At 32.9% G+C, this 16,604-nt stretch overlaps 1 protein-coding gene across 1 annotated transcript; it reads left to right on the top strand.

The window, feature by feature from the left end:
• LOC107644461 (inositol oxygenase 2-like) lies at nucleotides 1–2,216 on the top strand. Its single transcript, XM_016348322.3, has 11 exons — nucleotides 1–75; nucleotides 206–302; nucleotides 396–477; nucleotides 566–770; nucleotides 883–942; nucleotides 1,065–1,117; nucleotides 1,223–1,345; nucleotides 1,471–1,540; nucleotides 1,653–1,731; nucleotides 1,815–1,896; nucleotides 2,008–2,216. The coding sequence occupies exons 1-11, from the start codon at nucleotides 63–65 to the stop codon at nucleotides 2,032–2,034; spliced, it is 891 nt and encodes a 296-aa protein (XP_016203808.1). The 5' UTR covers nucleotides 1–62; the 3' UTR covers nucleotides 2,035–2,216.
• The last annotated feature ends 14,388 nt before the right edge of the window (nucleotides 2,217–16,604 follow it).

Raw genomic sequence — 16,604 nt, 5'->3', positions numbered from 1 at the left:
TTTCATCAGTGATTTGTTTCTTAGGTGATTTGGTTCTGTATTTTTCTTGACATACAATAAAAATGTCAACCGCTGGTATGATCACTTGTTAATCTTATTCATTGTCTATAACACAGTTCCGTTATTTTTATATTTCTTAATTAGGTACAAGTTCTAATGTGATGTTTTTGCATTGTTTCATGGATCTCTCTGTATATATATATAGAAGTTGCAAAGAACATGGCACAATCATCAGAAACCAATGATGAATCATCCAAGGGATTTGATGCTCCAGACACCAATGCATTTGGACATTCATTCAGGTTGCAATTCCATTTCCATTATTAATCTCCTTTGATTTTACTTTTTCAATTTAACTCTTTTAACTTGGAATTTTTTGTTGAACATTTTGGCAGGAGCTATGATGCTGAAAGTGAAAGGCAAAAGGGTGTAGAGGAATTCTATAAGCAACAACACATCAACCAGACATATGACTATGTAAGAAAACATGCATGCATGATGTTTCTTTCAATAATTTTCATCAAAATATATTTTGATTTGATGCTGACCTAAATTAATTGTATAGGTGAAGAAAATGAGAGAGGAGTATGGGAAATTCAACAAAGGAGAAATGGGTATATGGGAATGTTGTGAGCTTCTCAATTCAGTGGTGGATGACAGTGATCCTGATTTGGATGAACCTCAAATCCAACATTTATTACAATCTGCTGAAGCTATTAGAAAAGATTTTCCCGATGAAGATTGGATGCATTTGACTGCTCTTATCCATGGTATATTTGTACATTATTAAATTCTAATATTCAATTTGGTTCCCATGCATATATTATTTATTCTCTCATTATTATCATTATTATGCTGATATTAATTATTGGTGGATTTCAGATCTTGGAAAGATCCTTCTTCTTCCTCAATTTGGTTCACTTCCTCAATGGGCTGTCGTTGGTGAGAGAATTATTCTTTCAAATTCATAAGTGATAATTATAGCAATTAATATAATTAAAAAAAAAGTTTAACATATATAATTATCATCTAATTTGAGATTTAATTACATATTTAATTTGCAGGTGACACATTCCCCGTTGGGTGTGCTTTTGATAAGTCAAATGTTCACTATAAGGTGAATAATTTTGTCTAAGAATCCCATAAATGATATTCATTTTATATTTTTCATCTCAAATTATGAATTATTATCTAACATACATTTCCAATATTGTTGCTGCAGTATTTCGAGCAAAATCCTGATTTTAACAACCCTAAATATAACACTAAAAATGGGATTTATGAAGAAGGATGTGGACTAGACAAAGTAATGATGTCATGGGGTCATGACGACTACATGTATATGGTGAGAGTCTTATATAAAAAAAATAATTTTTTTCATATTTTTTAATCAATTATATTGCAATTTTTTTTTTTTTTGCATGTTGTTTATGATATATAATAAATGGTACTTTTATTTGGAATATGCAGGTTTGTTTGGCAAATGGAACTACTTTGCCTCCACCAGCATTGTTCATTATCAGATATCACTCTTTCTACCGTAAGCATTTTTTTTTTAATCAAATTCTATAAACTTCTTCTATGTAAAATTGTAACAATAATTCTCAATATCCAGAAAATATAACAGCTTAAATGTATAAATTTATTTGCAGCTTTACATAGGGAAGGAGCATATAAACAATTCATGAATGAATCAGATCATGAGGGTTTGAAGTGGCTCCATACATTCAAGTTAGCATCCATCTTATTTTCATTTAAATATTTCTTTTCCCATTTATCACGTAATAATAAATTAAATTGTTTTTTTTTTATAGCAAATATGATCTCTACAGCAAGAGCAAAGTCAAAGTTGATGTTGAAAAAGTCAAGCCTTATTACATGTCTCTCATTAACAAGGTGAATAATTTGATTTTGATCGGATGGTATTAATAATTTCTTCAATTTTATTTTTGTTCATTATATTCTCAAAATCTATGGTCCTAATTTATTATTAATTTTTTTTTGCAGTATTTCCCAGAAAAGCTTAAGTGGTGAAAACATAATTACCACCAGGGCCTGATCCAATTTGTCTTCATGATTCAGCTTTCTAGCTACTCATCTTTGTTTCCAGCATGCTTGAGTGTCATATATTTGAATATTTCTAATGTCATTTAATTCCTTGTAAGAAATAACAATATTAATATAAATAAATATATATATCATATTATATATATCTATTCTAAAGTTGCACTTTTTTTTCCTTATATTTATTATACTTTCGAGCATCTTCACGAAAGCATTGGTCAAAGAATATAAAGCGTAGCAATTTACAAATTCTTAAAATGATCTATCATTATATAAATCAATCTGTTCTCATCATATAATTCTAATATTGAATAAAAAAAATCAACAATATAGTATCAGTTGAAAAAATGTTCTTATTACTTAAAAATCGTCACAAAATCCTTAAAAAATCGCCGCTAGATTAAGTTTTTCTCCTAGTAAGTCTTATTTTTTTTATTCTTTTTATTTTTCACTATCCTAACACAGACATTTTCATATTGATAGATTCGTCATTACCATAATCGTTAATTAATAATTTTAATTATATTCATTCTAATCAAACCTATATTCACACTTACTTCAATAAATCCCTACTTTATATACTCTTTCAATTTTAACCTTGTTACAATGTATGAATATGGAGGCATATGAAATTTGAAACCTGCAAAAAAGTTATTGTATGTGTTACCTTTTTCTAATGTGTCTCTTAATTCATTTCTTTTCTCTAAAATTCAATAATGCATGTATTAATATAAATCTTTCCCTTACCATTTCTTACAAATCCTTTTTCCATGTTTTTAGTCGTCACATAATTCAAACACCACTACTAGAAATAGGGTTTTTTTTGGACGAATTTTAAGACAAAATTAAAATAAATTTTAAATAAATTAGAGACAAATTTTTTTTTTCAAACAAAATTGGGATGAAATATATATGAATATTGTTTAGGCCTTCTCTTCACTCTGCTACAATTACTCTTCAATTTTCATTTCCTTGAGAACTCATCCCTTTTTCTTAGAAACCTCTTTTAAACTTCAAACACAGTCTATTCTAACCCACTTATAAAAGAGTCATAAACTAGCTTTTTTGTGAAAAGCCATATTTTTCACAAAAGTATCAAATGGTAGTTAATTAAAATCTTCTTTCTTAAATTAAGACCTTTTTCCTTAAGCAAACCATATTAGAGTCTTAATCCCTCAAATTAATCTTTATTAAGTCTCTTGTCTTTCTTGGTAGTTCTTGGTGTGTAATCAGAGTCCAAGACATCTCTATGTATAGTGATTGTACCTCACATTCGAATTGTGAAAATAGTAATCAATTCTATGTGTTGTATTCTCAATTGTTTTACTATCAAGAAACCAACTCTTCTCTTAGCATTCCATATCTGCTTTTCATCACAGCCTCTTCCTTAGGTTGTGATGCAATCTTTCTAATTCTTTTTGGTATCTTTTATGATATCTAGAGCCTCAAAATTTTTTTCCTGAAATCCACCATGGAAATTACACTTTCTGATTCAATAAAATTTTTTTTTCACACATTGCTAAAAAACTCAATGAAAATAACTACTCTACTTGAAGGTATTTTGTTATTCTAACCATAAAGAGTATGAGTTTGGAAAGTCATCTTGATCTAACAAAAATTCCAGAACAATTTGCCACAGATGCAGTAACAAAGACCATCACTGAAATGGAAGAATTCAAGAATTGGTGCCAGTGTGACAGAACTCTCACAACCTGGCTTGTAGCTTCAATGACAAACTGCTTCAAGAACAAAGTTATATATCTCTCCAGATTTCATGAAGTTTGGGACAAAATCGATGAATACTTTCAAGCTATTTTCTCTGTGCATGTTCAAAACCTCAAGAGCCAACTAATATCATGCAAGAAAATTGGGTTTGCCACTGACTTTCTTGCTAAGATTCGGAAGATTGTGGATTGATTCACTGTTTGCTGTGGAGTACAAGGTATCATTGATGGCCTTTCAGAAGAATATACAGTCTATATTTCTTCAATAACTGAAAAGAGAGGAAGCTTTAGAGTGGAGAGGCTAAAGCTTTCCTACTCTCTCATGAAGTGATGCTTGAACGTTTCAAGAAACCAGATGGCATGCCAGTAGCTCACTATGTCCAGAATTCATCAACAAATTTTGATTATACTCGTGGAAATAAATGTCAATAGACTTGGACGTGGTACAAGAAATGGTGGAGGATGTTTTAGCTACAATAACAACCACAATGTGGTAGATTAGGTCATGTAGTATGGAATTGCTACCATAGATTTGATCATTCATTCAATCCTAATTCTGGAAACCATTCTGTACAATCACAAATCTTGTACATTAATGCTCAACCCCCACCACCACCAGCCAACTTTCACCAACCTACAGCATATCTTACTGCTCTATCCTCATCATTGAGTGAAGCATCATGGCTTGCAGATTCTAATGCAAGCCATCATTTGACACCAGACCCTTCAAACCTTCTGATGAGTTTGGAAAACTCCAAATTAATTTGATGATGATCAAATATTATTAAAATGATTAATTACAAAATTATTAATTTGATCTTTGATTCACAATTGCTAATTGATAATTTTGTTGTGCAGATTTTGTTTTGGACCGAAAAGAAAAAATATGGCAAGCCCAATAGTTTGAAGAAACTCAGCCTTTGGTACAAAAATGGTTTAATATTTGTGGCTGAATTAGTGATGTATTAGTTGGGCCAGATTTAATTGTGTAAGCCTAAATCAATTGTTGGTTTGTGACCAACTAGCCTGGTCCGAAAATTTGAAGAAGAGAGAAAGCAAATCCTGCATGCTTTCAACGGATCCCACTCTCACTTTGGTTGGAATTCAAATTTTATAAATTAGCTTTAAATGCCTTGATAAATAGAAAGAGAAAATCTGATTTGATGGCATTTAATGAGTTATGCACGTTACGAGACAAAAAGCAAAAAGTCTCCAAAAATTATTTCAAAGGCCAGCAAGTGTTAATAAGCAAAAAAGGGGCTAAGATTCAACCCCCCACTCTTTTAGCCACTGATAACCATCAATTGGTATCAGAGCTTGATCTCAAAGAGATCAAGCTTTGCAGCTTGGAGAAAAAATCCAGATGGCAGAGAACAGTGGCTCAAACCTGGTGTCCTACAATCTGATAGAAGGACAGTCAAGTAACAGACCTCCTCTTTTCAATGGAAAGAACTACACCTATTGGAAGGAGAGAATGAAGATTTTTGTACAAGCAGCAGATTACAGACTGTGAAAGATCATCCTGGAAGGTCCTCAATTTCCAACAACCACAAGTGCTGAAGGAGTAGTCTCTCTTAAATCCGAAGCCAGTTGGACCGAATAAGACAGAAAGAAGGTGGAGCTCAATGCCAAGGTTATCAACTTGCTCAACTGTGCAATTAGCTTCGAGGAATACCGACGGGTATCACGATGCACAACAGCAAAGGAAATCTGGGACAAACTTCAAGTCACTCATGAAGGAACCACCATAATGAAAAAAACCAGGATAGATATGCTAAACAGAAAATATGAAATGTTCTCAATGAAGGAAGGAGAATCAATAGATGAAATATTTGAAAGATTTAACATCATCATTGTTGGCTTGGATGCTATGGAGATAAAGTATTCTGAATCTGTGCTTGTAAGGAGAGTCTTGAGAAGTCTCACGAAAGAGTAGAAAACTAAGGCATTGATAATATCTGAGAGTAGTGGTCTTGATTCTATGACATATGATGACTTGAGAGAAAATTTACTTGCTTTTGAAAACACTTATTTGAAAAAGGATTCAAAAAGAAAAGGAATAGCTCTCACATCTGTTTCTAACCCTCTGGATGATGAATCCAGTGATAACTTCTCTGAAAATGAATTTGTTTTGTTTGCCAAAAAATTCAGAAAAATGGTGAAATTCAAGGAAAGAAGCAAGGGAAGCAGCTCAAGGAAACAAAAGAAAGACTTTAGCAAGGTGATCTGTTACAACTGCAAAGAGTCTGGGCATTTTAAATCAGGTTGCCCTAAGTTGAAGAAGGAGGAGAAGCCGAAGAAGGGAAAGAAGAAAGGACTGATGGCTTCTTGGGAGGACTTGGAAAACGACTCAGAAGATAATGAAGAATCAGAAACCAAGTCCTAACCATGTCTCATGGCAGATCACGTTGAACAGGTAGTTTTCCATAACCCTGACATTGAAGATCTTCATCTCATGATAGACCACCTTTTTGAAAAGATTAGACGCTTCCTGAGTGAAAACCAAGATCTTCAATCACAAGTCACCATTCTTAAAGCTGAAAATGATTTTTTAAAAGAAAAATTGAGAGAAGCTGAAACCGCTGGTGATCTTGTTGAGGAAAACAAGCGGTTGAAAGATGAAATAAAAGGTTGTGAAAAATAACATTCTGTAATTGCATATCTAAATTGTTTTGAAGAAAATGAGAAGTTGCTCAAAGAGGTAAAAAGACTCAAAGAGGACTTAGCCACCTTTGCTCAAAGTTCAGAAAATTTAAATCAATTATTAGCTAGTCAAAAACCTCTTTATGATAAAGCTAGTTTGAGATTTCATAGATCTGAAAAATTTGTTAAGAAACCTTTTGCAAACATGGCATCATCTTCTAATGATGTAAGGTTTCAAAACCCAACAAGCTTTAGCAAAACAGCAACTCCAAGGTTTTGTAGATTGTGCAATCGGAATGGTCATTCTCCCATTCAATGCTTTTTTATTGAAAGAATGATTGGAAACAAAGTTTATAAAGTTGTTTGTGATTACAATGGCTTGAGACAAAGAAGATGGTTTAACGTTAAAGGATCCAAAAAGATTTAGATACCTAAGGTCACTTGAGCTTATTTTGTAGGTGTGCCTAGCATCCAAGCGGAAGGACAATATGTGGTATATGGATAGTGGATGCTCTAGGCATATGACCGAAAAGGAAACCTTCTTCATTAAGCTTGATGAATATGATGGATGGTTTGTCACTTTCGGTGATAATGGCAAAGGAAAGATAGTGGCAATAGGCAAAGTTGGTAAAAGTTTTTCTTCTTTTATAAATGATGTTCTACTTGTTGATGGGCTGAAACACAATTTACTAAGCATTAGCCAATTATGTGATCTTGGATATGAAGTTATTTTTAGAAAATTGGTTTGTTTAGTTATTTGTGAAAAATCTGGGGATGTTTTGTTTGAAGCTAAACGGTGTAACAATGTGTATGGATTGACTCTTGAGGATTTAAAAGATCAAAAGATGACATGTTTTACATCACTTGAATCTGAAAAATGGCTATGGCATAAGAAATTGGGTCATGCAAGTATGTACCAAATTTCTAAGCTTGTTAAGAAAAATTTGGTTAGAGAAATTTCAAACATTAAATTTGATAAGGATATTACTTGTGATGCTTGTTAATTAGGCAAACAAGTAAAATCCTCTTTTAAACCAAAAGATGAAATTTCTACCAAGAGGCCATTAGAAATGTTGCATATTGATCTTTTTGGTCCCACAAGAACTCAAAGTTTAGGAGGTAAACACTATGGTTTTGTAGTGGTAGAGGATTACTCTAGATTCGGTTGGGTACTCTTCCTTGTTCATAAGAATGATGATTTCCATGCTTTTTCAACCCTTTGTAAAAGACTTCAAAATGAAAAGGATTTAAAAATTGCCCACTTGAGAAGTGATCATGGAAAAGAATTTGAAAATCAAGACTTTGAAAAATTTTGTGATGATTTTGGAATTGCTCATAACTTTTCATGCCCTAGAACTCCTCAAAAAATGGGATAGTTGAAAGAAGGAATAGAAGCCTTCGAGAGATGACTAGGGCTATGCTTTGTGAAAATGATATTCCAAAATTTTTGTGGGTTGAAGCTGTAAATACAGCTTGTTATATTTTGAACAGGACAATCATTAGGAAGGGTTTAAAGAAAACACCTTATGAGCTATGGAAAAGAACCCCACCAAATCTTAAGTGTTTCCACATTTTTGGATGCAAATACTTTGTACTTAACAATAAAGAGAATCTTGGTAAATTTGATCCAAAATCCTATGAAGGAATGTTTGTTGGATACTCTACCACTAGCAAAGCATTTAGAATTTACCTCAAAGAACATAGGACCATAGAGGAATCCATACATGTGTCTTTTTGTGATACTAATTCAATTTTCAGTGTCCCTTTAGATGATGATACAGGTAGAGAAGCAGAAACAAGCCATCAACTAAGTCAAGAAAGTCCCAATGCTGTCCCAAGTGAAGAACCTGTCTGTCCAGTTTTGTCTCATCAGAATGGAGGAGACATTTCAGTTTTGTCTCCTGAGCCAGTAAGAGAATCTGGAATAGAACAACCTGCTGAAGCTCATCAAAGCTCAACCTTGCTTTGAAAACCAAGAGAATGGAAGTCTATGAGGGGTTATCCCCATAATTTTATCATAGGAGATCCTTTCCAAGGAGTAACAACAAGATCCTCAACCAAAAAGTAAACTGAACAAAGCAATTTTACTTTCTTGTCTCAAACGGAGCCTAACAATGTGAAGCAAGCTCTTGAAGACACCTCTTGGGTCAAAGCCATGCAAGAAGAGCTAGCTCAATTTGACAAGAATGAGGTTTGGACACTAGTACCTCATCCGAATGGTAAGAAGGTAACGGGTACTAAGTGAGTTTTCAAAAATAAATTAGGTGAGGATGGTAAGGTTGTTCGTAACAAGGCTAGATTAGTGGCCCAAGGTTACGATCAAGAATAGAGTATTGATTTTGATGAGTCTTTTGCTCCGTTAGCAAGAATGGAAGCAATTAGGTTGCTTCTTGCATATGCTGCCCATAAAGGCTTTAAAATGTTCCAAATGGATGTCAAATATGCTTTCCTTAATGGTTTTATAGATAGAGAAGTGTTTTTGGCACAACCCCCGGTTTTGAAAATAAAGCAAATCATGTTTTCAAGTTTTCAAAGGTCCTTTATGGTCTTAGGCAAGCTCCAAGAGCTTGGTATGAAAGGCTTAGTGCCTTCTTATTGGAAAATCACTTTCAAAGGGGTACCGCCGACACTACTTTATTTATTAAAGTATTTAATGATGACATTCTCCTTGTTCAAGTTTATGTGGATGATATAGTGTTTGGATCGACCAATGAATCCTTGTGTGAAGAGTTTGAAAAACTCATAACTAGTGAGTTTGAAATGAGTTTAATGGGAGAACTAACATTCTTTCTAGGTCTCCAAATCAAACAAACTCCTAGTGGCACTTTTATTCACCAAGGAAAATATGCTAAAGAATTAATCAAGAAATTTGGCCTAGAAAATTCCAAACCTATGGAAACACCAATGCATCCAAACACTAAGCTTGAAAAAGATGATGATGGCAAATATGTGGATGAAACACGGTATAGAAGAATGATAGGTTCACTCATATATCTTACCTCATCTAAACCGGACATTGTTCAAAGTGTGGGTGTATGTTCAAGATTTCAATCTCACCCAAAAGAATCATTATATATATATTAAGGGAACAAGTGATTATGGCTTATGGTATCCTAGAACTAATGACTTTTGTGCAGTAGGGTTTTGTGATGCAGATTATGCGGGAGACCGGGTGTATAGAAGGAGCACCTCCAGAATGTGTTGCTTCCTTGGAAGCTCACTTAACATGTGGTCAAGCAAGAAATAAGCCACAATTGCTCTATCCACAGCCAATATAGATAAACTACTGAGATACGATTGTTTCTCACCCCTCTCTTCGTACCATCTTCAGCAACGATACAGTACAAAGCAATACACTGTTCAGTTGAGGTGAAAAGACAAGTGTACTAGTGGGAGCAAGCTATCGAGGACGTAGATACAAAACATTAAGCGTTTACCTTAAGAAGGAAGAATATGCGATTATTTTAGCCATAGTTATACAAATTAAGAGAATTAGGATTTTCTGTGTGTTTTGTTTTATTTTATTGAGTGATTGCAAATTGTAACTATGATGTTTCTTGTTATAATTCTTTGGTATGAGTAAAGCTTGTCATTGTTATGCCTTTATAGTTTAGCATGCTGTTTTTCATGTTAGTATTTCCAGATCCACTTATATTTTTCAACTAATAACTATTCTAATAAAAACTAGTTATTCAATATTTTTACACATGTAAACTATTTTATAAAAAGATTTCATATTACTTTAAAAATTTCGCAAGGTTTTGAATATCAGCTACTAAATATAATCCAAATAGAGCTTAACTCGGTTTAAAAGCATTAGGGTGTTACACTCAACGGCTAAATTTTCAAAAAAATTAAGACCAATCTAACAATAATGCATAAAAATTATGTTTGATTTGCTTGTGTTGAGGGTTGTTCTTGTGAAATTATTGTTGAATTGATCTTAAATTTTTTGAAAAAATTAGTCGTCAAAGGGGAATATTTGATGCAAATTAAAAACTTTGGAATAAAATGAAACAAAATAAAACTTAAAGAGTATTTTTAAAAGTTTTGTCAAACTTTAGAAATAAAAAATATACTTTATCTTTTTTTAAATAACCTAAATTAAATATATCAACTTTTAATCAAAATATCTCAAATATTTAACCTAAAGTTGATAAGTATCCAAAAATTTATTATTTTTATTTGTTTTTTAGTAAAAAATTGTCTATTAAAAATTAAAAAAATGAAAGGACCTTTTAACTCGACAAATTTTTCTTAAGCAGGTCAATTTCTCTTCTAAAGACATGTATATACTTGATATATAATTAGCTTCCATTGAACAATTTATTTGACATCTTTAGTCAAAGCTCTTATATTAATAATCAATTCTTTTTAACAACAATCAAAATAGAGTACACGGTATTAATAATAACAGTAAAAAATAAAAAAAAATATTTTAGAATAAATATCCAATTTTATTTTTCAAAAATTTTTAAATTTAACACATATTATTTTTATAATTTTTTATTTTTTATAAATTTCTGAGAATTATTCTACCATACAAATTAATTTATCTATTATTTTAAAGAATAAATAATTATTTAATTTATCTTATAATAATATTTTTTAAATTTAACCTTTTTAAATAAAATTTGTTAAGAATTTAATTTTATATATAATAAGTTCTTATTGAAGGTGGCCAAAAGACTAATCTATTTGACGGAATATATTTTAGAAGACTTCCAAAAAATAAAATTTGATAGTGAACTAAAGTATCTAATCTAAAATTCGTTAGGAGATTAATTTAAATATTTACTAAAAAATAAATAATTTCTATTTCACAAGTTCTTTGAAAGAGTTATTGTATGTTCGTTTAATTGGTGCCTTTTAAACTAATCTATGTTCGTTTAAAATATAAGATAATATATAAAAATTATTTAAATTAATATTTATTTTAATAATTTTTTATTTAATAGTGATTTTAAATTGTGTAATTCAAACAACATTTATTTTATTATAATCTATTTTAATATAAAAATTGTCGAACATAAATAATTTTAACACAAATTTAGTTTTTTATTAAAATCAAATTTACAAAATCAATTTTATACAAATTTCTATTTGTAAGCGGATGTAGATAATTTTTTTATTTGAGCAGTATTTTTTTCTATTTAACAAATTCATTCTCACGAGTCACAAAAATATTCATTCTCACAAAAATTTTGTGATCAATTGTAACTCAAATTATGGAACTATTCTTGTACCAAAAAAATTGAAATAGTATAACTAGGATACATAATATAATTTAAAAAGATTAAAATAACTAATTAAATATTATTATTATTAGTGGGGATTAACTAAATAATTAAGAGTGGTAGTGAACAAGTATTGGGAATTTCTTTTTAAATAAATAATTTAATTATTTTATTTACTAAAAATATAATTTATAGCGTATTTATTAATTTACATCATATGATTTATTTTGTTACCGTATTTATTCTTATCATATAACTTAAACATATAAAAGTTTTTTTTAATTTAAATAGATTCAATTTGTTTTATAATTTAATTTAAAATTTTATATGTACTCTTTGAGTATTAATTGTTTAAATATATTCTTTGTTTTAATTTCTTTCACTAACCTTTTTAAGTAATAAGTACTCATTGATATTATTTCCCAAAGTTTCTACGCTCTGCTAGCTCCTCTGCTCCCTCCGAAGGGCCCCTCACTCATAACAAAAGGGCTCTTTTGTCTCAGATCTATTCGCTGCTCGTGCCTTCTTCCTTCTACTTTGCACCTTCACTTCTGGTTTTCTCTTCATGGTTTTTTTGTTCTGATTTTTTGCTCACTCTAAATCCTAGTTCTGGTTCTGCTCTTAGGTATTTCTACTAATTAAATTGATTGTTTTGCTTTATCGAAGAAGAAGAGAAAGCTCAATAGAAAATCTTTTTAGTATATTCCATTCAATATCTAAGCCAAGTTGTAAATTGCAGTGTGAGAATAATTTTTACAAATATTTCTGTAAATTTGTCAGAATGAAGTAATAATACCCTTTGAGTTTGGAAATGGGAGCTTAGAAGATAGGTCATGAATCTTGGTTGATATTGAGACTATTAAGCCTACTCATGTTTTTAATGTTTAATTTGAAGTGGTTTGAGGCTAACAAAACAGAATATATTGGTGTTGATGTTGTTGGTGTGCTAACATTGGCAAATGCTTGAGAGGACCATAGCCTCCCCATGTGAATTATGCCTTTAGTGGCAATTTGAAACATAAACCAAATTCTAATGTTTCTTTCTACTCTAAAACCCAAGTCAAGGCGAGTTCCAAAAAGTATACAATCTTGGTTAGATGATTAGATGTCCGATGTATTTGGTGCATCAGGACTTGATTGATTTTTATAATCAGTATATATTGCGAGTGAATTTGTCTTTGACCCTTTTAAAATTTTGTGTTAGGTTGAAGAGCTTCTAAAGGATTATGATTTATGAAAATGTATGAACCCTCAAAATTCAATTTCCAATATCCTCTGAACTTAGCAATTCACACAACTTCATCACTAAGATGACAAAATCAGATAAAGTGGCTAAAATATCATTATATCTTGTAAGATATTTTATGGTCATTTTATTTCTTTTTTATTTATTATTATTTTTTATGTTGACTCATATTATGCTTGTGATTGTAAATAGGTTCCATACATCCCAACTAAAAATCTGATATATTTGTATTGTTTGAATATTCATCCAACAGGCGTATCAAAACAAAGAGGGTCACTAGAGTTGAGTTGAACAAGAGGCTCAGGCACAAAGAACAATAGAAAAAAGAAGCAGAAGCGAAGAAGTTGGAGGACTTGTCGAAAGAAATTGACAGGTAGTATGAATTGATCTTTTTCTATGTTTCCAAACACGACAAAGCGTGATATTTGAGCTGTGTTGATTCTTCTGGTTACAACATACCTGAAATTATGGAGGAAATCAAGCAAGAAGATGAGGAAAAGCAGAAGAACATGCTAAGATAGGTTAAAGGCACAACCACCACGCTTAGGAAGCACAAGTAAGTAGGCTTTTCTATTTATCTTAATTTGCCATCAAAATCTTAGTTATTCGAATGAGAGAACATGCTAAGAGTACTTCAGTGGTTTTGACCTAACACATATTATTCCATACACACAATTCTTTGTGAGTGTATATTTATCACAATTCATTAATAAGTTTGAGCCTGCTCCCCTTCAAGTTCTCCTAATCGACGAAATAAATAGATCCATCCAGAAGCTTAAGGTAAGCTTGTAAAAATTCTCTTGCTTACTTTTTGTTATCTGTTTTCTGAGTTTTTAAAACATCCAAATAACTTTTCAATTTCCATGACATATATGTAGGTAGGGGTGTGCAAAAAGACTGGTTTCACTGAACTGAATTGAAACTGAACTGAAACTGTTTTAAATAAACCAGTTTTTTTAAATAAAAAACTGAACTGAAACCATAGTTTTTATGAAAACCAGTTTATCAAAAATCAGTTTTTATGGTTCAGTTTAGTTTTAAACCAAATTAAAACTGGTTTTATTTAAACTCTAAAATTAGTTTTAAATACTATCTCTCTCTCTCTCCCTTCACTTTCTCTCTCCCCTTCCTCTCTCTCTCCTCTTTCTCCCTCCTTTCTCCCTTCTCTCTCTTTCCTCTTTCTTCCTTCTCTCTCCCCCTCCTCTTTGTCTCCCTCCTTCTCTCTCTCTCTCTCTCTCTCTCTCTCTCTCTCTCCTCTCTCTCTCTTTCTCTCTCTCCTCTCCCTTCCCGTCTCTCTTCCTCTCTCTCTCCTCCTCTTTCTCCCTCTCCTTTCTTTCCCTCTCTCTTCCCCTTTCTTTCTCTCTCCTCTCCCTCCCCCTCCCATCTCTCTTCGTCTTTCTTTCTCTCTCTCCCTTTCCGTCTCTCTTCCTCTCTCTCTCTCCTCATCTTTCTCCCTCTCTTCTCTCTCTCTCTCCCTCTCTCTTCCCCTTTCTTTCTCTCTCTCTCCTCTCCCTCATCTCTCTCCCCCTCCCATCTCTCTTCGTCTCTCTCTCTCTCTCCCTCGCTCTCTCTCCCCCCTTCCCATCTCTCTTCCTCTCTCTCTCTCTCTCCTCCTCTTTCTCCCTCTCCTCTCTCTCTCTCTCTCCTTCTCTCTTCCCCTTTCTTTCTCTCTCTCTCTCCTCTCCCTCCTCTCTCTCCCCCTCCCATCTATCTTCGTCTCTCTCTCTCTCTCTCTCTCTCTCTCTCCTTTCTCTCCTCTCCCTCTCTCTCTCATCCCTTCTCTCTTCTTCTCTCTTCTTCTCTCTCTCTCTCTCCCTCCTTTTCCTCGCTCTCCCCTTTTCTCTCTCCCTCTCTCTCTCTCCCTATTTATTCCTCTCTCTCTCTCCTTCTCCTCTTTCTTCCCCTCCTCTCTCTCTCTCTCTCTCTCTCCTTTTTCTTTCGCTCTCTCTTCCTCTCTTTCCTTTTTCTCCCCTCTCCCTCGCTCCCCCTACCTTCCCCCTTCTCTCTCTCTCTCTCTCTCTCTCCTTTTTCTTTCGCTCTCTCTTCCTCTCTTTCCTTTTTCTCCCCTCTCCCTCGCTCCCCCTACCTTCCCCCTTCTCTCTCTCTCCCCTTTTATTTCTCTCTCTCTCTCCCTCCCTTCTCCTCTCCTTTTTCCCTTTTCTCTCTTTCTCTCTCCTATTTCTCTCTCTCTCCCCCTTCCCTTCTTTCTCTCTCATCTTCTCTCTCTTTCTTTGCCCTCCTCTCTCTCTTTCTCTTCTTTCTTCCCTTCCTTTCTCTTCTTTCTCTTTCTCTTTCTCTCTCAATCTTCTCTCACTATATATCCCTCTTCTCTCTCTCTCTCTCCCCCTCTTTTCTCCAAAATAAGAGATCGAATGAGGGAGAAAGAAAAGAGGAAAAAATAAAGGAGAAGGAGAGATAGAAAAATGAGAGAGAAGAGGAGGAGGAGGAGAGAGAGATAAAGAGAGAGAAGGGAGGGGGAGAAAGAGGGGGAGAGGGAGAGAAAATGAGAGGGAGAGAGAGAAAATGAGAGAGACAGAGAGAAAGAGAGAGGGAGAGAGAGTGAGAGAGAAACAAAGAGGGAGAGAGAGAGAGAGAGAAAGAGGAGGGGTAGAGGGAAGGAGAGAAAGTGAGAGAGAAAGAGAGAGGGAGAGAGAGAGAGAGAGAGGGGAAGAGGGAAGGAGTGAGATGGAGAGAGAGATAGAGAGGAAGAGTGATGAGGGAGAGAGAATGAGAGAAAGGAATAGAGGGAGAAAAGGGAGAGAGAAAGAAAGGGGAGGGGAAGAAAGAGGGTGATACGTGCTTCAAATGTTCGTGATATGAAGAGTTCAAGAGTTATTTAGAAGATATTTTAGTTTACATTTTTAGAATATTTTATTTAATGTATTTTGATTTTGTTTATTTAATTACTAGATTGGGCCTTATGTTTATAGGCTTTAGGGTTTTCTTTGTTTTAACCTAATAAGAGGTTATAAATACCTCCTTAGCTATTGTAATCGTAGTATAGAATGATTTAGAGGTTTTAAACCTTTTTTTGGTTTCGTGATGAAACCATGGTGTGGACAATTGAGGTTGAGGAGTCCCTCTCTTGTTACATCGGGGAATTGAATAGAAGGTTGAGGAGTCCCTTCGATTCAATTTCCAAACTATGGCGTTGACAAGTTAGGTTGAGGAGTCCCTTTCTTGTTGCGTCAAGAAATTGGGTAGAAGTAGAGTGATTCTCTTTGTACTCAATTTCAATCTATCATTTTTGTTTCTATTTCAATTTTAATGTATCTTTTTATTCAGTTTGAATTCTTGTCTTTATGTTTATCTATTATTTCCGTATCATTTGGTATCAGAGCTCAGGTATTAGATTAATTCTTATTAATCTATATTTGTTCTTCTTTTATCATAAAAAAAGAGTCCAGTGTTTGTCGCGTCTTTCATTTTGTTCTTGTGTTCTTGTTTTCGTTTGCGTTTCATTATTTAAAAAAAAAAAAGAAGAAGAATAAAGTGAAAAAAAAAAACAAAAAAAAGAAGAAAAATACAAAAAAAAAAAAAGAAATTATCTTCCTTATAATTATTGTCCTTTTCATATATTATTTTTTTTTCACCTACAAGATTCGAGGACGAATCTTTTTTGAAGAGGAGGAGAATGATATGTGCTTCAAATGTTCGTGATATGAAGAGTTCAAGAGTTATTTAGAAGAT

The sequence above is a fragment of the Arachis ipaensis genome, chromosome B5 (assembly GCF_059453495.1).
Source record: "Arachis ipaensis isolate K30076 ecotype BB chromosome B5, ASM5945349v1, whole genome shotgun sequence".
Taxonomy (NCBI): domain Eukaryota; kingdom Viridiplantae; phylum Streptophyta; class Magnoliopsida; order Fabales; family Fabaceae; genus Arachis; species Arachis ipaensis.
Note: the sequence above shows the minus strand (reverse complement) of the source record. Positions and strands in the feature narration are given on the sequence as shown.

Bases quoted from the DNA above. Each gene is read 5' to 3' on its own strand.
- LOC107644461 (XM_016348322.3), top strand. The intron at 943-1,064 runs GTGAGAGAATTA...TTTAATTTGCAG, and splicing joins TCCTCAATGGGCTGTCGTTG to GTGACACATTCCCCGTTGGG. The intron at 1,346-1,470 runs GTGAGAGTCTTA...TGGAATATGCAG, and splicing joins ATGACGACTACATGTATATG to GTTTGTTTGGCAAATGGAAC.